The sequence below is a fragment of the Pipistrellus kuhlii genome, unplaced genomic scaffold, assembly GCF_014108245.1.
Source record: "Pipistrellus kuhlii isolate mPipKuh1 unplaced genomic scaffold, mPipKuh1.p scaffold_m20_p_51, whole genome shotgun sequence".
Taxonomy (NCBI): domain Eukaryota; kingdom Metazoa; phylum Chordata; class Mammalia; order Chiroptera; family Vespertilionidae; genus Pipistrellus; species Pipistrellus kuhlii.
In genome coordinates, this window is record NW_023425553.1 from 429,728 (window position 1) to 452,145 (window position 22,418).

Consider the following 22,418-nt stretch of genomic DNA (forward strand, 5'->3'; position numbering starts at 1 on the left):
CTCTAGTCTGCTCTTGAATCTTTGTATAATATTCTTTATTTCAGTCAGTGTATGCTTAATTTATGATTGGTCCTTTTTCATATCCTGGAGGTTCTCACTACATTTCTTGGAGGTTTCTAGAAGATTCTTGAGTATCTGTATAACCATAGTTTTGAACTCTATATCCAGTATTTTGCATTCATCCATGTCTTTCATTTGACTTGTTTCTTTGTCTCTGCATTTTGGCTGTTTCCCTGTGTTTGTTTCTATGTATTGGGTAGCTGCTAAGTCTCCTTGAGTTGATAGAGTGGCCTTCTGTGGTAGGTGTCCTATAGGGCCCAGTGGCCCAGCCTCCCCATTCACCTGAGGTGAACACTCTTGGTGCACACCTCTGTGGGCTGTTTGCACAGTCTTGTTGTAGTTAAGCCTTGATTGTTGTTGGTATCACTGTGAGGAATTGACCTCCAGGACAATTGGCTGTGATGACCATCTGTGTCTATACTGGAAGATCTGTTGCAAGGAGACACTCTTATGGGGCAGGACTTGCTTCAGTAGGGCTTTGGTGCTCACTGAGTCTGCTTCTTGAGTGTGTTTCTTATGGATGTGAGGAGTTGTAATCCAGTATGGTCTCACTCTGACCACTGGGTACCCTGGCTCTTGGATCTCCAAGGAGGTGCAAGGTCAGCCACTGGGTGGGATCACCCAGCAGGAGCTACAGAGAGATCTGCGGATTCCTCCTCTTTGATTGGGGTTTGGAAGTGCCCAGACAAGGCCCAGCTGTGATGCAAGGTGGGCTGCTGCTGCCGGGCCTCGGGCCTTCTTTTGGATGCTCTGGGGCTCTCTGACCCAGCTGCAGTTTGACAGGTTTTAGGTGGAGAAAGGACAGGCCATTCATATTCAAAAGCCAATGTGCACAGCTTGGGTGGGGTTGCAAATTGGGTGGGGTGGGGTCTCTGGGAATCACCAGGGTAGAGCAAACAGCAATGGCTGCCAGTCAGCCCTGAACCAGAGAGGTCCCTGGGTCTCTGCATCCTTTGTCTCCATGCAGGAACAATGATCACTGTGAGCACCTCTGAGAGAAATCTTCCCTCATGTTCCTGTCCTGGTGCCAGACAGTCCAGTTTCTCCCTGTATGTGTCTGGGTTCCCCAGAGTCTCACCCAGAATTGGAGTTCAGAGCAAGCGAGAGCTTGTATCTCCCTCCCGATTAAAAGAGCAGCACATCCAGGTGCCAGCACTTTCTGTGCCTCTGTACCTCTTACCAGTCTCTTTTATTTATTTATTTTAAAAACTTTTTAAAATTAATTTTTTACAGAGAAGAAAGGAGAGGGGTAGAGAGTTAGAAACATCGATGAGAGAGTAACATTGATCAGCTGTGTCCTGCACATGCCCTGCTGGGGATGTGCCTACAACCAAGGTACATGCCCTTGACTAGAATCGAACCTGGCACTCTGCAGTCTGTAGGCTAATGCTCTATCCACTGAGCCAAACTGGTCAGGGCCATCTTACCAGTCTCAATGCGCTTTCTTCACCTCTTTAGTTGTGGAACTTCCACGCAGCCAGCTTTCCTGTGGTTCTGGTGGTAGTTTTGCCTTTTAATTGTAATTTTGATGTGGTGGTGAGAGACAGCAAGTACAGGTGTTACCTATGCCACCATCTTGGTTCTCTTCTCTCTCTTTGTTTTTTTTTTTTTTTTTTTTTTTTTTGTATTTATTTATTTATTTTAATTTAATAAATCTTTATTGTTCCAATCATTACAATTATTCTCTTTTTCCCCCCATAGCTCCCCTCTACCCAGTTCCCATCCCACCTTTTGCCCTTACCCCCTTCCACTGTCTTCATCCTTAGGTGTACGATTTTGTCCAATCTCCCTCCTCCCCCCTACACTTCTCCCTCCCCCCCAGCTGAGAATTATCAATCCCCTCCCTTTTTGTGCCCCTGATTCTATTATAGTCACCAATTTAATCTGTTCATCAGATTTTTTTATTCACTTGATTTTTAGATTAGTTTTTTGATAGATATGTCTTTATTGTTCATAATTTTTATCTTTACCTTTTCTTCTTCTTCCTCTTCTTTTTTTTTTTTTTATTTATTTATTTATTTTTTTTTATTTTTATTTTTTATAAGTTTTTATTGTTCATATTATTACAAATGTTCCTTCCCCCCCCACCACCATTGCTCTCCTCCACCAGGTTCCCACCCCACCCTCTGCCCTTTCCCCTCTCCCCATTGTCCTCATCCATATGTGCACAGTTTATGTTCAGTCTCTTCCCACGCCCCCCTCTCCCCTTTTCCCCAAGAATTGTCAGTTCACTCCCCTTCCATACCTCTGATTCTATTATATTCAACAGTTAATATTGTTCATCAGATTTTTTTAATTTCCTTGGTTTTTAGATTCACTTGTTGATAGTTACGTATTTGTTGTTCATAATTTTTATCTTTGTTTACTTTATCTTCTGAAAGAACCCCCTTCAGCAATTCATATAAATCTGGTTTGGCGGTGATGAACTCCTTTAGCTTTTTTTTATTAGTGAAGCTCTTTATCTGGCCTTCGATTCTGAGTGATAGCTTTGCTGGATAGATTATCTTTGGCTGTAGGTTCTTGCTATTCATCACCTTGAATATTTCTTGCCATTCCCTTCTGGCCTGCATGGTTTCTGTTGAGAAGTCAGCTGACAATCGTATAGGTGCTCCTTTATAGATTACTACCTTCTTTGCTCTTGCTTCTTTTAATATTCTCTCTTTGTCTTTTGCTCTTGGAATTTTAATAATGATGTGTCTCGGTGTGGTCCTCTTTGGATTCCTTTTGTTTGGAGTTCTATGCGCTTCCTGGACTTGTAAGTCTAATTCTTTCCCCAGGTGGGGGAAGTTTTCTGTCACTATTTCTTTCAGTATGTTTTCGATATCTTGCCCTCTCTCATCTTCTGGGACCCCAATAATTCTGATGTTGGTTCGCTTGAAGTTGTCCCAGAGGTTTCTTACATTATCTTCAATTTTCTGGATTCTCTTGCCTTCTAGCTTCTGTGGAGGAGTGTCTTCTGGCTCTTTATGTTCCAAATCTTTGACTTGATTCTTGTGATCTTCCCTTCTGTTTTTAGGACTCTGTAAAATATTTTTTATTTCAGACAATGTATTCTTTATGTCTTGTTGATCCCTTATTAATTCTAGTTGATCTCTTTTCATATCCTCATAGGCCTTATCCATCTTTTCTAGGAAATTCTTGAAAAACCTTATAAGCGTAGATTTGAACTCTATATCCAGACGCTTTTTGTCCTCCATTTCTTTCGTTTGTGATCTATTTTGTTGTCGCATTTCGCAGTTACAGATGGGACGGGGTTTCAGGGTGGAGCCTGCAGCTTTGGCTTCCGTCAGCCCCGCCCTATGCGGGTCCTTCAGAGCTCACTGCCGGCGCCTCTGAGAGAAAGGTGCCCTCGATTTTCGCCTGCTGCCAAACAGTCTATGCTCTCCCACAATGAGCCCGGTATTGGGGTTCAGTTCAGTTGGAAGTGGAGTTGGAGGTGGCGTTCAGAGCAGTCTGGAGCCCCAGTCTCCTTCCCGTCAGGGCAAGCCCGCGGCACAGCCGAATGTCCCTTCTCTGCGCGCAGTGTGCGCACCGCTGGGACCTCCTTTCGCCACTTCCCCGGGGTTCCACCTTACAGCCCGGCTCCCTATGGCTGAGCCTGAGTCCCCGGGGTCTGGCTTAAAACTGGGGATCAGAGCAGTCGGGGGCCCAGCACAGTCGGAGCTTTATCTCCTTTCCGCTAGGGAACGCCCGCCAGGCACTCGGCCTTCCTCCTCTCCGGCTCTGTCCTCTCTGCGCACCGCGTCTCCGCGTCTCCGTACCTTGGCTTTTCCAGCTCCTCCGCACCTCCTTCTGGTTTTCTCCTTGCTTCTCACTGTAGAATTTCCAGTCAGTCAACCTTCCTGTAGTTCTGGGCAATGTCCGTTTTATATTTTAGTTGTATTTTATTGAAATTGTTGTGTGCGGCTGCGGCTAGGTGTTCACCTGGGCGCAGCCATCTTGGATCTCCTCTCTCTTTGTTTTTTGATGTGCCTGGCTAAAGGTTCATCAAACTTGTTTATTTTTTCAAAGGGCCAGCTCTTGGTTTCATTGATCTTTTGTATTGTTTTTAGTCTCTATGTCATTGATTTTTTTATTTTTATTATTTCCTTTCTTCTGCTTTCTCTGGGCTTTTATTGTCCTCTTTTTAGTTCTTTGTGTTGTAAGGTTAGATTGTTTATTTGAGATTTTTCTTGTTTCTTGAGGTAGGCCTGTAATGCTATGAACTTCCTTATCAAGACTGCTTTTGTTGTGCCCCATAGATTTTGGGTTGTTTATATTCATTTTCATTTGTTTTCAGGTCATTTTAAAATTTTTTCCTTGATCTCACTGATAACCCATTCATTGTTTAATAACATGTGATTTAGCCTACACATGTTTAAGTGTTTTTGAGTTATTTTTATCATAGTTGATTTCTAGTTTCATGCTATTGTGATCCAAGAAGATATGATTTCAATCTTTTTGAATTTGTTAAGGCTTATTTTGTGTCCTACCATGTGGTCTATCTTTTATAATGTCCCATATGCACTTGAGGAGAATGTATATTCTGCAGCTTTGGGATGAAATGTTTTGTAAATATCAATTAAATCCATCTGATCTAGTTTGTCATTTAAAGTCACTGTTGCTTTGTTGATTTTTTTGTCTGGAAGATCTATCCAGTGATGACAATGGGGTTTTTAAGTCCACTACTATGACTGTATTGCTATTGATCTTTCCCTTAAAGTCTACCAAGAGTTTTAAAAATATATTCAGGTGCTCATCTATTGGATGTGTATATGTTTACAAGGGTTATATTTTCTTGTTAGTTATCCCTTTAGTATTATGTAGTGACCTTTTTGGATGTTGTTAATGGCCTTTGTATTGCAGTCTATTTTGTCAGATGTGAGTATTGGTAACCTAGCTTTTTTGTTTGTTTGTTTCCATTTGCATGGAATATATTTTTCATCCCTCCACTTTCAGCTTCTGGGAATCTTTTGTTCTGAGGTGGGCACATGGGTCACATTTTCTTATCTATTCAGCTACCATATGTCCTTTGATTGGAGCATTTAATCCTTTTATATTTAAGGTTATTATTATTATTATTATTATTATTATTTAAAAATATTTTATTGATTTTTTACAGAGAGGAAGAGAGAGGGATAGAGAATTAGAAACATCGATGAGAGAATCATAGATCAGCTGCCTCTTGCACACCCCCTACTGGGGATGTGCCCACAACCAAGGTACATGCCCTTGACTGGAATCGAACCCGGGACCCTTCAGTCCACAGGCCGACGCTCTATCCACTGAGCCAAACCGGTTTCAGCATATTATTTTTTAATATATATTTTTTATTGATTTAGAGAGGAAGGGAGAGGGAGAGAGAGATAGAAACATCAGTGATGAGAGAGAATCAATGACCAGCTGCCTTCTGAGCCCGCAGCCTGGGCATGTGCCCTTGATTGGAATCAAACCTGGGACTCTTTAGTCCACAGTCTGATGGTCTATCCATTGAGTCACACCAGCTAGGGCTAAGGTTATTATTGATAGGTATGATGTGTGCGGACCACCAATGGGTGACGTGGAATATGGTGGGTGTCAGTGACACAGTTGGCAGTGGGCGGCAGTGGAGGCGCTGCCAGCCCTGATGGGCCCTGCCGAGAGCAGGACCCTGGCGGGGTGCCAGGTGGGGCTGCAGGCCTGTGAGGCTGCGAGGTTCGAGCTGGGGCCACTCTGAGGGACCCCACCCATGCACAAATTTGTGCACCAGGCCTCTAGTAAGAAATAGAAAGGAAAACAGAGAAAAATAAAAAAATAGAAAAGCATAAAAAAAGGAAAAGAATAAAGAAAAAAGTGGAGTTTTCTGCAGCAGTTTAGTGTCTGCTGTGATCTCCCTTTGGGTATGCTGTTTGTGAAGCTAGTTGGATCCTGCTCCAATGCTGTCTGAAGCTGACCACTTGGTGTGCTGGTTCTAGGCCTCAGGGGAGGTTCTCTGATGTAAGGCAATGTCAGATGCTGTCTATGCTTTGCCCTTGACAATCTGTCTGAAACGAAAAGTGATCCATAGTTTGTGGCTGCCTCTGCTGGGCTTGGTTGAACATGGGAAGGACTAAGCCATGTTCCAAGGCCCGGTTTTACCAGCACAGGGCCTTGGGGTGGGTCAACAAATGTCCAAAGTCAGCCCAGGAATCCGCCTCTGCCTGCCTCAGCTTGCCAGCTTAGTCACTGAAAAGGCTGTCTCTGAAAGAGCCTCTGGCGGAATCCGGAGAATGGGACGATTGAATCTCCTGGGAGGGGGTGGTGCTGTTCAGATTTCAGGGAAGATGATGGATGTGCTCCTTGCCCCAGAGCCACATGTCTGAGTCTGTCCCAGATTTTTTTCCATGACCTCAGTAGGGCAGAGCCCCTAGTAGTCAAGTGGGTGGGACTTGGAACAGAGGTTGGGTCTGCCAGAAGCAGGAAGGGCATTTCTATCTGACCTCCTGAGAGGAGGAAGTGCCAGTCAGTTTCATGAGAAAGTGGGGGGAATGCCCCCCCCCCCCCGCCAAAGCCAGTCTATGACACCCCCTGAGACCGCTCAGACCTCTATGCCCTAGCCGATACCACTGACTCCTCAGCAGGGCTTAAGACGCAGGGTGGGATGAGTGGGATTTCAGAGGTGGGGAAATTGCTTTTCTCCAGGCTGATGCTGCTTGGAGGGGATTGTTTCTCCCAAGAAAAAGGGCAGCTGCAGTAGCAGAGGATGGCCCAGCCCTAGGGTCCCAGTGGCTGCTCTCCCACATGTCTTCCCAAAGCCACCCGCCCCAGACTCTTCAGGCAACTCCAGTCTGCACCACCTTCCTCTGCAGGAGCCCAGGGTAAGTGGCTGGGAAGAATAGTGCATTGGCCCTTTAAGGGGTGGCTGTGTCTGCAGCAGGCTCTGCCTCCCCTTGGTGGACATAAACCCTGTGCCATTCACAGCGGAATGCTATGAGGGTGCCTGCTCCTGGCTCTTGTGTTCCGGGTTGGGGGACCTGGTCTGGGGTTGAGACTTCACACCCCTCAGAGGGGACCTCCCACAGCTGAGATATCCCTCCATAAGCTTGGCCTGCCGCCTGTAGGAGCAGGGCCAGCCCCTTTAGGTCTCTGCCCTTCCTACCAGTCTCCAGGTGGCTTCTTCTGCCAGTCCTTGGCTAAAAGTCTCCTCTTCAGAGAGTTTTCACTTGGTAAATGAGGGTGATTGTTTCCCAATTTAGTTGTAACTTCCAGTTTGGTTCTGGGAGGCATTGCTAGCAAGATCACCTGCTCTGCCAACAACTTCAGCCAGCCTCCCCGCAACATGTGGCTGTTTTAAGTAGCTTAACTTTGGGGGTGATTTCTTATGTTGCCACAGCAAAACAATGAACTATGGATGCTCAGTTTTACACGACACTGACTTTGTACTGGTCCTTATTCCAAGCACTTTAACTATATCCATTTGAATTACTTCTCAAGACAACGCTGCCAGGTAGGTATTCCACCATCTCCAGTCGCCAGACCCAGAAGCCTAGGTCCAGAGCTGATGGCTTTTGGTCAAAGGTCACCTAGCTCTCAAGGGGAGGGCCTTCGACTGAGTCCTTGCAGTCTGGCTCCAGAGCCCACGCTCAGAGCCACTGTCCCACGTGTCAGGCTGCTTCTGGTTCTGCTTCCCGCGTCTGAACTTGCACGCGGTGGGCAGCGAGGCCATGGGGCAGAGGGCAATGCCAGAGGAGGTGTGCGGATTTCAGTTTTTGTTTAGGAAATCTGCTGAGGGACCACAGAGAGCCAAACAAAAAGCCTCAGCTCCAAAATGGAAAGAGCGAGTGTGACCTCTCTAGGGTAAAGAGAAGGCTGGGGTTCACAGGATTTTGCATCTTAGACCAGAGGCGGGGAACCTTTTTTCCTTCCAGGGCCTTTTGGATATTGTATAACATCATTCACAGGCCATATACAATCATCCACTCAGAAATTAGCCTGCTATGTATGGTCAGACATTTAATTATCTCACCCCTAATGCTTTGGCAGGGACAGACCAAATAATGTCATGGGCCTTATACAGCCCGCCGGCCAGACATTCCCCACCAGTCATAGGATCTAGGACACCCAGCGCAACCACCAGACCCGAGAGTGTGATCAAGTGGCAGTGTGTCTCAGGACAGCAAGGGAAGAGCTTAACAAAAAGGTCAGAAGTGATTTAAATGAAAAGAACATTCTCTATGAAGGGCAAACTTTTATTTTGAGCCGGTGATGCTCCATGACGTTAAGTAAATTGCCCCCAACGGTAACCTCTTGCTATCCTACGTGCCTGACAGCACATGACTAGGAAAGAAAGAGAAACAGCCAGCAGGCCCAGTCTAGAGAGCCCAGGAGAAAAACAACTTGTTCAGGACAGAAGGGGCTGAGCCAGGACGAGTAGAGAATGCTGGTACATGGTACAGCCCTGTCCTGGAACCTATCAGTCTTCCTTGATTCCCCCTGACACCATTCAAAGGCTCCCTACTGCCCCAACTTCCTCACATGTACATATATACTGAGTGGCCAGATTATGATGATCTCTGAACGCATAATAATCTGGCCACTTAGTGTGTATACATATATATTAGAGGCCCGGTGCATGAATTTGTACATGGGTGGGGTCCGGCCAGCCTGGCCAGGGGGAGGGGACATGGGTGGTTGGCAGGCCTGTCTGCTGGTTGAACTCCTGGTAGAGGGGACAATTTGCATAGTAGCCTTTTATTATATAGGATATACACTGAGTGGCCAGGTTATTATGTGTTCAGAGATCATCATAATCTGGACACTCAGTGTATACTATATACTGTCTGGCTGGTGATTGAAGTGCAAGCATCTGGCATGGAAAGGCAGTTCCCAGCTGACCTCTGGACTTTGGGCATCACCTGGGCCCCCAGGTCCCCGTGTGCCCCCCTCCACCTGAGTTATGGTGCCCGAGTCTTCATGCGAAATGCAGTGAGCGCGGCCAGACACTGTGGGCCAGGGCACAGTGTGGGCCTCTGGGCCGCCCAGTGCGCTGCATGGAAGCCGGGCGGGCAGCACACTCTCTCCCAGCCGGCCTTGCAGACCAGCTACTGTGCAAACCCAAGGGAAGCCCAATTGGCCCCTGCAGTCCTGGTGGCTGTGGCCTGGCTCACCCAGAAGAGACATGTGGGTGCAGGGTGGGCTCCTTGTGGGTGCCTGACACCTGAGCACAGGGGCTTCCCCAGTGCAAGCCCTGGCATCCAGGGGAGGGTAGCAGGGGGGTGAGGGCCAGCTCGGCAGACACCCCCTTATTCTCACCACACCTCTGTCCCTGTCACACCTGCCTCCAGGGAGCACGTCGTCGATGCCCGCCATGTTCTGTGCCACCCCATGGTGGTCAGCACACTTCCTAGCGAGTGGCCAAATTCCTGGTCTCCTGGTTGAACGACCAGCAGAGGGGCAATTTGCATGTTAGGCTTTTATTATATAGGATACACTCTAATATTCATTGGTTCTCCATTTAAAAACTGACAAGTGCTCTAAGTAAAATACTTCCATGATACATAGAAAACCATAAAAGGTAGAGATTATAATTCACACACAGGGCCTTTCCCCAATCCTTTTCTGTGGAAGGTAGAATTTAAGAATAGCCACACCGATTCTAAGCCCTGTTGTGTACACGCTGTATAAGCCTCTCTGCTCAAAGGAGAAGGAAGCAGAAAAGGTGATGGCACCAGCAACCTGCACCCAGTGTGCTGGCTGCCCGCTCCAGCCTCTGCTGATTTGAATATTAAGGATGCGGGGCGGGCAATTTAAAATGTCATTGCACTCTCTTACTACAAATCAATACCTTCTTTTTTCGCCAAGCTTTTCCCTAGTAGTACATTTAAAAAATATATTTTTATTGATTTCAGAGAGGAAGGGGGAGGGAAGAGAGAGAGAGAGAGAGAAAGAGAGAGAGAGAGAGAGAGGGAGAGAGGTCATTGATGAGAGGGAATCCATTCATTGGCTGCTTCCTGCTCGTACCACACTGGGGACTGAGCTCACAACCTGGGTATGTGCGCTGACCGAGAATTGAACTGTGACCTCCAGGTTCATAGGTTGACACTCAACCCCTGAGTCACGTCGGCCAGGCCCTCGTGGTACATTTTTGACTAGATTCCAGACTTCTGTAAATGTTGATCTGATACTTTTTGCCAGCTAATTAGCTGCTTGCGTGGAAGAATGGAGCCGTGGATTCCTCCTGTGCCCTTTGTTGGCAATGCCACATAGAACATCCATGAATTGTACTATTTTAACCAATAAATATCCAAATTTTCATAAATGAACAAAATGTACTAGAATCATAATGGAAGAGTGAGGAGCAGAAGAGAGTGGACAGTGTTGTAAAATGGCTGAATTCTCTTATTTTAAAAATATATATTTTATTGATTTTTTACAGAGAGGAAGAGAAAGGGATAGAGAGTCAGAAACATCGATGAGAGAGAAACATTGATCAGCTTCCACCTGCACACCCCCTATTGGGGATGTGCCCGCAATGAAGGTATCAATACATGCCCTTGACCGGAATCGAACCTGGGAGCCTTGAGTCCAGAGGCCAATGCTCTAGCCACTGAGCCAAACCAGTCAGGGCTGAATTCTCTTCTGTTCATTGTTAATTAATTTCTAAAAAATAAGAAGCAAGAAAGGAAAAAGAAGAAAGGAGCAAGAAAGAGAGGAAGAGAAAGAGAGAAGGATGGAGTGAAGGAGGAAGACAGAAAGGGAAGGAAAGCAAGAGAAATCGGAGGAAGGAAGGAAGAAAAAAAGGCCAATTTAAAAAAAAGAACGGAGGAATGTATGGGTGGAGGGAGGACTGAGACCCTCCCTGTAGCCACTACAGCAGCTGCACGCTGTCCGGTGAGATGCTTCACTGTTGTCATGACCACCAGCAGTATCCCCATCGACATACCTCTCTCCCTCCAGCTCACAATGTGCTCCCAGCTCTCAGTGGCAGACTGTTCACACCGGTGGAGTAACAGGGACTGCCCTGGCCCTGCCACTTCCTTGAAAGAACCCCCAAACCAGGCACAATATGTGAAGCACAGGCTGTAAAGAAAAGGGGCGTCAGACATTGAAGGACAGAGCTGTCTGGGAGAAACAGGAGGTGTGCCTGCCTCTGCCCCAGGACTGTGTGGGGAGGGGCTTCCTGGCAGAGGCCAGTGGCCACCCCGCATTCAGGAGAAGGAACTGGAGTTCTTGCACCCGGAGTTTGGGGGGGGGGGGAGGCCCAGAGGGAAGCGTGGCAGAGGGCGGGACCCCCGCGTGTCCACAGAGGGTCCCCCCGGAGCATCCCGCTGACCACTGACCAGCACACGTGCGTGAGGGACTGCGTGGGGCTGGGCAGTAGCCACCGCAGGATGAAAGGCGCTGCTGCCCAGCGCTCACGCAGGACAGGGACTGGGGGTGGCTGTCCCCGGCGGCCAGGATGGCAGACCTCAGGATTCGGGAGGCACCGGGCGGGCGCTCAGAAGGATCTTGCCTCAGTAGTGTGGGGACAATGACTCCTACAAAGAAAGGGCCCACAGGGCCAAAACCAATTTGGCTCAGTGGATAGAGCGTCGGCCTGTGGACTGAAGGATCCTGGGTTTGATTCCGGTCAAGGGCATGTACCTTGGTTGCGGGCACATCCCCAGTGCGGGGTGTGCAGGAGGCAGCTGATTGATGCTTCTCTCTCATCGATGTTTCTGACTTTCTATCCCTCTCCTTTCCTCTCTGTAAAAAAACAATAAAAATATAATTTTTTAAAAAAGGGCCCACACAGCAAATCTTCAGAGCCAGATTCTAAAGCACATGTGTCAAACACAAGGCCCGCGGGCCAAATCCGTCCCGCCAGGCCTTGCAATGTGGCCCGCACCGCGCTGTCATCACTGCACTCCGCTGCGTTTCCATCACAATGACAGTTTATGACTGTTCAGTAAACCATTCGGCCCGCGATTTAGGCTGGATTTTAGATTTTGGCCCCTTCTCTGATTGAGTTCGACACCCCTATTCTAAAGGATCCGTCCATTTCCAAGTCACTTAACAGCATCAAGGACAAAGCTCAAAAGATGCAGGGTAAAAAAAAAAAAAAAAAAAAAAAAAAAGATGCAGGGTGGGGCAAAATAGGTTTACAGTTGTTTGTATGGAAAATTAAACAATAAATAAAAAAAATGACACAAGGATAAACTCTGTTCCACATACTCCTAACTGTAAACCTACTTTAAAAAATATATATTTTATTGATTTTACACAGAGAGGAATTGAGAGGCACAGAGAGTTAGAAACATCGATTAGAGAGAAACATCAATCAGCTGCCTCTTGCACCCCCTGCCCCCACTGGGGATGTGCCCGCAACCGAGGTACATGCCCCTGACTGGAATCGAACCCGGGACCTTTCAGTCCGCAGGCCGACGCTCTATCCACTGAGCCAAACCGGTCCCGGCTGTAAACCTACTTTTGCCCCACACTGTACGTCTAGAACTATAAAGATACCCTGCACTTAGGGGGAAATTGTAATGTCTGGCATCCAAAAACCAATCAGAAGCAGAAAAAACAACAACCAATAATGAGGAGAGGAATCATGCAAGAAAAAGGCTGGAAAGAAAGAAAAACGGTCCTTTATTTGCAGAGATGATCGCCACAGAGAAAATCTGACGGTTTCTGCAGAAGAGCTACTAATCAGGGAGTTTCGCAAGTTTGCAGGAGGCAACATCTTTTTAATTTTATTATTTCATTTTATTTTTAAAATATATATTTTATTGATTTTTTACAGAGAGGAAGGGAGAGGGATAGAGAGTTAGAAACATCGATGAGAGAGAAACATCGATTAGCTGCCTCCTGCACACCCCCCACTGGGGATGTGCCCGCAACCAAGGTATGACACGCCCTTGATCGGAATCGAACCGGGGACCCCTTAGTTCGCAGACCAATGCTCTATTCACTGAGCCAAAGCAGTCAGGTGAGGCAACATCTTTTTATTTTTTATTTATTTGTTTTTTGAAATATATTTCTTTGTTGATTTCAGAGAAGAAGGGAGAAGGAGAGAGATATAAACATCAATGATGAGAGAGAATCATTGACCGGCTACCTCCAGCACCCCCGCCCCCAACTGGGGACGAGCCCACAACCCAGGCATGTGCCCTTGGCAGGAATCGAACCTGGGACCCCTCAGTCCACAGGCTGACGCTCTATCCACTGAGCCAAACGAGTCAGGCAAGGCAACATCTTTTTAGAGAGAGCAACTAGAAGAACGTGTAAAAGTTCAAAATAAGAGGCTTAGTTCTCCCTGTTACCATAGGAGACATCCCCACTTCCCCTTCCGTAAAGCATTTACTTTATTTTTTAAAATTAATTAATTAATTAATTAATTATATATTTTATTGATTTTTTACAGAGAGGAAGGGAGAGGGATAGAGAGCTAGAAACGTCAGTGAGAGAGAAACATCGACCAGCGGCCTCCTGCACACCCCCCACCGGGGATGTGCCTGCAACCAATGTACATGCCCTTGACCGGAATCAAACCTGGGACCTTTCAGTCCGCAGACCTACGCTCTACCACTGAGCCAAACCGGCTTCGGCCATAAAGCATTTTCTTTAGAAAGCTTGTAACTGCTTTGTCTGCCTCTTTGAAAGCATGCACATTTCTTTTCCTGCAGGAGACAAGAAACCAGCACGTGACTGGCCACCAGGCACTACCTGGATGTGCAGAAAGCCATCTTGCTCATCCCCAGAAAGCCACGTGGGGAGTCCACGCCTTAGGATCTGAATGCACCCACACCCGCCTCCCGTGAGCCTCACACCGGTCCCCGGCAGTCCCCCAGGCTGTCTCATGGGAAGGGACAGGGTGGATCCTCCGAGCATGAGGAACACCTCACCGCCTGTCCCCTGCCTGCCTCCCACGACGCAGGCAGCCTGTCCCCACGCCAAACACAGGCCCAGAAAGGGACCCAGAGCTGGTGAGACTGGGGCCGAGCGTGAGGAGACCACAGCTGTGGCTCCAGCACCGCCCCTGCGCGGCCTGAGGCGGGACCCAGTGCATTCTCCTAGTTAAGGCCTCGCACAAACCAGCTCTGAGCCACGCACTCAGTGCGCAGACCCCAGGGGCCAGGAGGCACCCGAAGCTGGGGAGAAGCTGGGGAGACAGGCGCGAGGAAGTTCAGGGTGTGGACGAGCGGGGTGGACCCTCCAAACAGGGAGATGCCCTCAGTAGCTCTCCCCGCGCTCCCCAGCAGCCCGCACCCACCCACGGTCCAGTGCAGGAGGCACGTATCCATTGTTAGGCCCCTCCCCAGCTTTCTGGCCCAGGAATAGCTTTTTCACGGGCCTGGGGAGCAGCTCTTTGCAATGGAAACATCAAGCAAGTTAGCGTCGTGACTCCGGTTTCTGTGGGAGGTGGAAGCCTAACTTCAGTGGACGCCTGGCTCCAAGCTGCAAAACTCGCTCCTGTCACACAGAAACAAGGCATTCATTTCCCTCTACTCCAGCTGCTCCAGCAAAATACCAACAGGGAGGCTCAAAGGACAGACATTTATTTCCTTAGGGACCTGGAGGCTGGGAGCCCACAGTCAAGGAGCCAGGAAATCCAGCTTCTGGGGAGGACTCGTCCTGGCTTGTGGGTGGCCACCTTCTCTTGTGTCTTCACATGGCCTTCCCTGGTGCACGGGGATGGAGAGGGGGGAGAGGGAGGGAGGGAAGGAGAGGGGAGGCAGGACCTGGGAGTATAGGGAAGCCACCCGAAAGGGGGGGAGGGCTCTTACCAACCTTGACTCTCCTTTCCCTGCACTTGTCCGCTCCTGCCCCCGGCGTTAGTCACATGGACCTTCCCCAGAGCCTCCGGGGGGGAAAGCACTACCCCAGCCTCCCGGGGGCTCCAGGTGGCAGTGCTGAGGGAGGTATGGTACCGTGGATAGGAGAGTGGGTGCTTGAATCAAACAAAACCTCAAATCCAGCCTCTGATGCTTCCTAGCTGAGTGACCTTGAGAAAGTTACTTAGCTTCTCTGAGCTTCAAAAGGTATAATAGTATCTAGCTCACTGGGTTGTTTTGAGAATTATACAGAGTGGCAAGGTGCATGAATTAGTGCATGGGTGGGGTCCAGCCAGCCTGGCCAGGGGGAGGGGACATGGGCGGTTGGTCGGCCTGCCTGCTGGTTGAACTCCTGGTTGAGGGGACAATTTGCATATTACCCTTTTATTATATAGGATTGCCAGAGATCATAATAATCTGGCTGCTCAGTGTATATAACAATGTCAGTCAAGTACATACAGATCTTTTAAAAAATATATTTTATTTTTACAGAGAGGAAGGGAGGGATAGAGAGCTAGCAACATTGATGAAAGAATCATCAACCAGCTGCCTCCTGCACACCCCCCACCAGGGATGTGTCTGCAACCAATGTACATGTCCTTGACTGGAACTGAACCTGGGACCTTTCAGTCCGCAGGCCAACGCTCTATCCACTAAGCCAAACCGGTTTTGGCTTTGTTTTTAATTATAGTTCCCGAAGACTATAGTACACTGCCTCCCCCTCTCCCTTCCCCAAAGTCTTAACCATCTGCCCCAGCACTTGGCTTCTCTGACCTGAAACAAGGACAGTAAAGCACACAATTTATATATATATATATATATATATATATATATATATATATATATATATACACACATACATACATATATATTATTTCAGAGAGGGAGAGGAAGAGAGAGAGAAACATCCATGATGAGAGAGAGACATTACTCAGCTTCCTCCTGCTTGTTGGATTGAGCCCGCACCCCAGACATGTGCCCTTGACCAGAATCGAACCTGGGACCCTTCAGTCTGCAGGCTGATGCTCTATCCACTGAGCCAAACTGGCCAGGGAAAGCACACAATTCTTATTCTAGTGTTTCTGGATTCTTTGCTCTGTTCATGCAAATTGTGTGTGTGTGTGTGTGTGTGTGTGTATTTGGTGCCAGGAAACAATTCCAGCAGTGACAGGGACGTGGGCATTCTGGTGTGGGTGGGCACATTTTCTGGAAATCAAGTTTGCATTATAGATCTACCTGTTGGAATCTATCTTAAGAAAACAACCATGCAGATATTATATACAATAAACCCACTAACACATTATGTATAATGGGGAAAATGAAAATGATTCACGTGTTGAATAAGGACATTATAACGCATCTTCCATGCATCATTCAGTAAGAACTATGGTCCAGATACTAAATGAGAAAATTTCAGGGAAAAAAAACCCAATGCTAACCTTGAAAAATCTACATTCACTGTGGACCTACAATTCTAGAACTATAAAAGTGTTCCCAACTGCTGGTAGCAGTTCATGCTGAATGACAAGATCCAAGTAGCTTTCATTGGTTTCTGTTTCCGAAATCGTCTTCCATTTAATATTTGAATATTTTTGATTATTTGAACCCCAGAACCTTCCCTCCAACTCAAGGACAAAGGCCAGAAAAACGACGCTGACAAGAAACTCAGATGCAAAATAGCAGCTCACTTTTACTACTCGAGTTAAGCGACATTTAAGCAACAATTAAACAAGAGGGCAGAGAGTGCCCCAGGGCTGGTGTAGGCAAACAGCAAACGAACCCCCCTCCCCAAATCAAACCGCAGCTACTGCAAAAACCATGGCCCCAGGGAAGGATGTATTTCCCGGGACAGGACACTCCTGTGGCCTCAAGGCCCCTTTTGGGTCTGACATTTACAGCAAAACTGGGGGACGAAGTGCTGCATGGTCTGCACCACTATGGAAAGCCGGTGGAGCAACGAAGCAGTAGAAATCTGCAGGAGGTCAGCGTCCTCAGATGTTAATCGGCTAAGAGCGAGGGGAGAAGAAAAAGCATTTTAGAGGCGGTAACTGGGCGCCTTCAACACTCCAACCCCTCCCCCAACTGGCAATTCGACCAACTCCTTCATCAGAGAGGCGATCAGCCTGCCAGGTGCCCCACGGCCACCCTTCTGGGGTCCCCACATCGCTAACAGCGCCCCTGGGCCAGAGATCGGCCCCGCCCGCTCCCTGCTGCTACCCCCGCCCAGTCCCTCCTGGAACTTACATAAACAGGTCGCAGTCAGTCACCGAGAGGTTCAAGTGAACCCTCCCGTGGTAGGTCTCAGCACCTGCCAAGAGGTACCTGCGGGCCACCTCCGCATCCACGTAGGACAGGAAAGGCACCGTGAGATTGCTGGTGGGGTTAAGGTAAAGGCTCCATCCACACAGGCTTTTCAGTTCAGGCCCCTTTGCCCCAGGCCCCCCCTCAGGCCCCCCATGACCCTCCAGGATGACCCTTCAAGGACTCTGGACCACAGCCCCTGGTGAGCAACTTCCCGTGCCTCCAGGCCACACCCCACGTCCCCAGGCCACCACGGCTGCTTCCCCCAGCCACCTTGGTTCCATAAGTCCCCCTGTCCTCCCAGATTTCCACCCCGGACCCCCGGGCCCCGAAGCCTATCCTGCCCAACCCCCTGAGTCCCCCCGCCTCCCGCCCATCCCCTCACCCTTTCCTCCCACGGGAGGGGGCTCCATGGAAAAGATACAACTCCGACACTCGAGTTCTCTGGCGTCTGTGGGAGGTGGAATCCACTGCAGCCTGCCCTGAGACCCGCGAGGCCCGCGAGGCCCGCGAGGTCCTCAAGGGGCGCGAGGCCCGCGAGGCCCGCGAGGCCCTCTCGACCTGGGGGTCTCCCTCAGCAGCAGGGATTTCCTCTCTGGGGTTGTTCTGGTCTCCAGAGCCCACGGCGCCCTCTGGGCCATCAGGTGGCCCAGCACCGCCGTCCACTCCACCCCTGCCGTCGTCGTCCTCCTTTGGCGCCTGCATGGTTGCTCTGCCACCACAAGCCAGAAGTCTCCTCACACTCACGGTGAGAAAATAGGCTCTCCCAAGAAGCTCCGCCCCCTACAGGCTGCGCCTGCGCACACTGACCTGGGGGGCGGCTCCTGGCACTGGATTGGCTCCTGTCTGAAGTCTGCCCTGCAGGGAGACCCCGCGAGAGGAGTGGCTGGGAGCCTTCACGAAGCCCCGCCCCCGTTCTTCACGAAGCCCCGCCCCCGTGCTTCACGAAGCCCCGCCCCTCCATGCGTGCCGCCCACGGGCCCCGCCCCTCCTGGAAGGGCGGGTCTGGAATGAAGGCCTGGGTGCTGGGAGGCAGAGTGCGTCCACCATCCACCGGAAGCCAGCAGAAAGGTGGGTGGAATGTGGCCGGGAAACAGGCTCCAGACATGGCCGCCTCAGCCGTGCAGGAGCACCAGCCCTCGGGCTTGCAGGCCGTGCCCTGAGGGAAGGACATGGCCCGTGTCCCTGTGGGCTCACTGTGTCCATCAGTAAATGGCGAGGGGCGGGTGGCCCGCTGGGGGACAGCTGGCCATGTTAAAAGTCTCCTCCAGCCTCAGACTTTTAGGAATCTGAGAATAAACAGTATTTCTCAAAACGTACTGATGGGCTCCTGTCCCACGAGCAGCCAGTTCCCTCGGGGCAACCCAGGAACTCACTGCCCCCGAGGATGGGCTGTAGAAGGCCCCCGTGCCCGTGGAGACCCCAAGAGATGCCTTTAGGCTTTCCACTCCCACGGCCGCGACAGCAGCTCCCAAACCTGCTGCTCCAGGCAGGCAATAGGGGCTACCGCCTCACCTGCACCCCCCTACCCTCCCCCACATACATGAGCTACCGCCTCACCTCCACTCCCCTTACCCTCCCTCACATACATGAGCTACCGCCTCACCTCCACTCCCCTCCCCTCCCCCACATACATGAGCTACCGGCTCACCTGCACCCCCCTCTCCTCCCCCACATGCATCCAAAGACCAGACAGAAGCATCAGGATAGGCCCGTGATTTCCAAGAAAAGGTTGTCCCCCAAATTGGGAGGTTAGGCGTGAGGGATGTCTTCAGGGCACTCATCTCCTCGTGCAGCCCCGCCTTCATGACCTCATCTAAGCCCCATTACCTCTCAAAGGCCCCATTTCCAAATACCGTCTGGCTGGGGGTCAGGGCTTCAGTATACATGGATTTTATGGGAGCGGGGGAAGGACCCAAACATTCAGTCACAGCAGAGTGCTCCTCCCTGACTCCATTATGTGTTTGTGACTATTTTAAAATATATATATTTGCTGAAACCGGTTTGGATCAGTGGATAGAGCGTCGGCCTGCGGACTGAGAGGTCCCAGGTTCAATTCCGGTCAAGGGCATGTACCTTGGTTGCAGGCACATCCCCAGTAGGGGGTGTGCAGGAGGCAGCTGGTTGATGTTTCTCTTATCGACATTTCTAGCTCTCTATCCCTTTCCCTTCCTCTCTGTAAAAAAATCAATAAAAATATATTTTTAAGAAGAAATAAAATATATTTTATTGATTTTTTACAGATTGGAACGGAGAGTGATAGAGAGTTAGAAACATCGATGAGGGAGGAACATCAATCAGCTGCCTCCTGCACACCCCCTACTGAAATCTTTCAGTCCGCAGGACAACACTCAGCCCACTGAGCCAAACTGGCCAGGGCTGAATTTGTGACTATTTTTAGCGGGGAGCTAAGGATGGATGTGACCAAATATCAAAACAGCATCTTGACTGATGGCGAGTCCAGGGTCGCTGTGTGACAGGAGGAGGTGCTCGGGTCGCACAGGTACTCCCAGCTGCGGGATGGGACAGGACAGGACAGGACACGACAGTGCACTAAGGTTTTGTGATAACAATCTGTTAAAGCAATCCACCTCCCAATGCCCTCAGGAAGCTCCTGGAATCACAGAGCTATGGAGGCCCACACTACTTTCTCTCAAGTTCACCTGGGAGTGCCCTTCCCCCCCTGTGCTGGGGCCTGGGAGACCCTGCTTCCCAGCTGGCCGCTGCAGGGGTGCTGATGCTCCTGCTCCTGTGCCAGGTCCCACCCCCACATCTCAGGCACAGGGGGGCCGCAGGCCGTGTCTGGGTTCCTCTCCGCTGCTTCTGGCCCCCCTCTCCCTGCTGCTCTGGTGCCTGTCCTTACCCAGCCCTGCTCTGTGCCCCAGAGCTGCCCAGGTGGGTGGCACCACTCAGGGCGCTCCTTTGTCCAGGATGCCAGTTGGGCTCAGCCAGTGGAGACCAGAGGGTGGGAGGAGTTCGAAGCAAGGGTGTTTGTCTCCTCAGAGCTCCTGGGGACTCCCTGCTGTTCTGGGCGTGGCCGCATCCCTCAGCTCTCAGGGGCTGCAGCAGCACTGACCCTGTCCCCGCCCCTTTGGCCCAGGCTGTGCTATAGGGGAGGTGGCTTTTCCTCAGGCGAGGCTTAACGAAAATGAATAAATTGAGAAGATATTTTTGTATTTTGGTGCCTGACCACCCATGGTGGCTGTGGCATACCGGTAAATGTTTGGCTACTTGTTCTTGGTGTGTGGGCAGGTGGGGAAACTGGAAAGTATGCACATACATCTGTATAGAAGTTTATTAGAATTCTAACTCTGTCATAATTCTGACTCCCATAAGGAATGTGTAGTACCCCCAATTTAAAAGTATAATAAAATATAAGTTACTATTTATTGTAAATTTCATGGACTTCATGGATTCCCACAGATTGTTTTAGCTGACTTTTGCCAATCTGTAATTGCCAATGTGGACCAGACATGATTGTCACTTGATATTTTCATTCATGTTCTTGAGTAAGGCAAAAACAACACAGACATCCATCCATCATAATGTTGTCAAATCAAAATGTTGGAATATGGCAAACGCATTTCCTCACATTTTTATGCTATTCACATTGGGCCAGCTACAAGTAACACACAATTTCAAGTTCATTGAATCTCATTAGTAAAATTTCCTCTGTCACTTCCTTAAGTCTAGGCAATCTACAGGACAATCAGCCAGTGGTCAGCAAACCCGAGCTCTTGAGCACAAGTGGCTCGCAAGCCATGGTTTGCCCCTCTGTTGACTAATGAGTTTGCCGACCACTGCAATAAGCCAAGGCCTGATTTACACCATTTGCCAATTTCCATGGTGTCAACATTCTAACTCTGGCTGATTTCAAACCACCAGCGGATGTCATGGAACCAGTGTCAGGGAGAGATGTGTCCTCGCTAAGGATTATACACTATTTCCACCTGGCAGCCCCAGTACACAAAATTAGCTACAAGCGCATAGATGACAGTACCATGTAGTAAAACAATTAGAAAGTGGTGTTTTTGTACCTTTCAGAAGTATAATTCATTTCAGTTATAATTGGGTTGTAATTTCATGTAATTAAGATTCTAATAATTATGCCAGATAGCCAAGACCGGTTTGGCTCAGTGGTAGAGCGTCGGTCTGCGGACTGAGGGGTCCCAGGTTCGATTCCAGTCGGGGGCATGTACGTTGGTTGCCGGCACATCCCCGGTGGGGGGTGTGCAGGAGGCGGCTGGTCGATGTTTCTCTCTCATTGACGTTTCTGGCTCTCTATCTCTCTCCCTTCCTCTCTGTAAAAAAATCAATAAAATATATTAAAAAAATAATTATGCCAGATAAATGACCAGTGGAGATCACTATGCAGCACAGTGTCTATAGTGAACATTACTGTATTATAGCCTTAAAAGTTGCTCTGTTGAGATTTATGATCAATATTCTCACCACACATACCCAACAAATAATAAAGGGGTGGGAGGAGACTTTGGCTGATGATAGTCTATGCCCTTGATGGGGGTGATGGCTAACGGGTATGCTTACCCCCAACCTCGTAGAGTTGTATACATCAAATACGCTCAGCCCTCTACCTGTTCAGCATACCTCAATAAATGCTTAGGAGAATAGGATAGAATGAGCTTTTATTATTGGCGGCACTGAACATCCAACTCCCAAATTTCCAGTGATTTAACACTCAGTTCTTGGGAGCCCCACCTCTGCTTATTGGTCCCTGGCCCCTGCTCGCACCTCCCTGCATGGTCCTTTCATAAAGCACAACTTAGCAGCAAACCTCACAGGTTCCACTCGTTTCCTGTGGCACCTTGACTGGCACTCCATCGGCAGGTGCAGGCTCTTAGGATGACTTGGAGTATCCTCATGTAGTGGGCGTGGTTCATTCGCAGGCACGGCAAGCCTCTGGCTATTTTTACACAGGGAGCAGGTGCTTACAGAACATGTAAAGGGCTGGTATAGACATACAGAGTGGCATGTAGGCTGAGGCCGGGAATGGCCCGGTGACCACCGAAAAGACCCGCCAAGGGCGTCGGCCCCCGGGCCACAGGGAGGTGGGGAATCAGGGAGCTGCTGGCTCCACCGCTGGTTCCGGGAACACCCCCCCCCCCCCTGGCTGTGGTCTAGTATCAGGAAGTGTGTGGCTTCCAGAGCCACACTGCAGCTAGCTGCTGGATCTGCATGGGCCCCAAGAAAGGAGCACCCAGGGGTGTGCTGCCGAACCTCCAAACAAATAAAAACACACCCAGTGTCTCACCAGCACCTTCTCAGAATGTTCTTTCTATATCG

General features: G+C 49.4%; 1 protein-coding gene across 1 annotated transcript; it reads right to left on the reverse strand.

Annotated features, from left to right (window-relative positions):
- Window positions 1-16,530: 16,530 nt before the first annotated feature.
- On the reverse strand, window positions 16,531-17,819 carry LOC118706428 (cancer/testis antigen 1). The gene is made up of 3 exons (XM_036415739.2): window positions 17,500-17,819; window positions 17,058-17,186; window positions 16,531-16,819 (listed from the first exon to the last, which is right to left on the reverse strand). The coding sequence occupies exons 1-3, from the start codon at window positions 17,817-17,819 to the stop codon at window positions 16,681-16,683; spliced, it is 588 nt and encodes a 195-aa protein (XP_036271632.1). The 3' UTR covers window positions 16,531-16,680.
- Between the last annotated feature and the right edge of the window lie 4,599 nt (window positions 17,820-22,418).

Coding starts and splice junctions, on each gene's coding strand:
- LOC118706428 (XM_036415739.2), bottom strand. CDS start 17,819: ATGCAGGCGCCAAAGGAGGACGACGACGGCAGGGGTGGAGTGGACGGC. Junction 17,187..17,499: donor CCCTCCCGTGGGAGGAAAGG/GTGAGGGGATGG, acceptor TAACCCCACCAG/CAATCTCACGGTGCCTTTCC. Junction 16,820..17,057: donor ACTGACTGCGACCTGTTTAT/GTAAGTTCCAGG, acceptor CCTCGCTCTTAG/CCGATTAACATCTGAGGACG.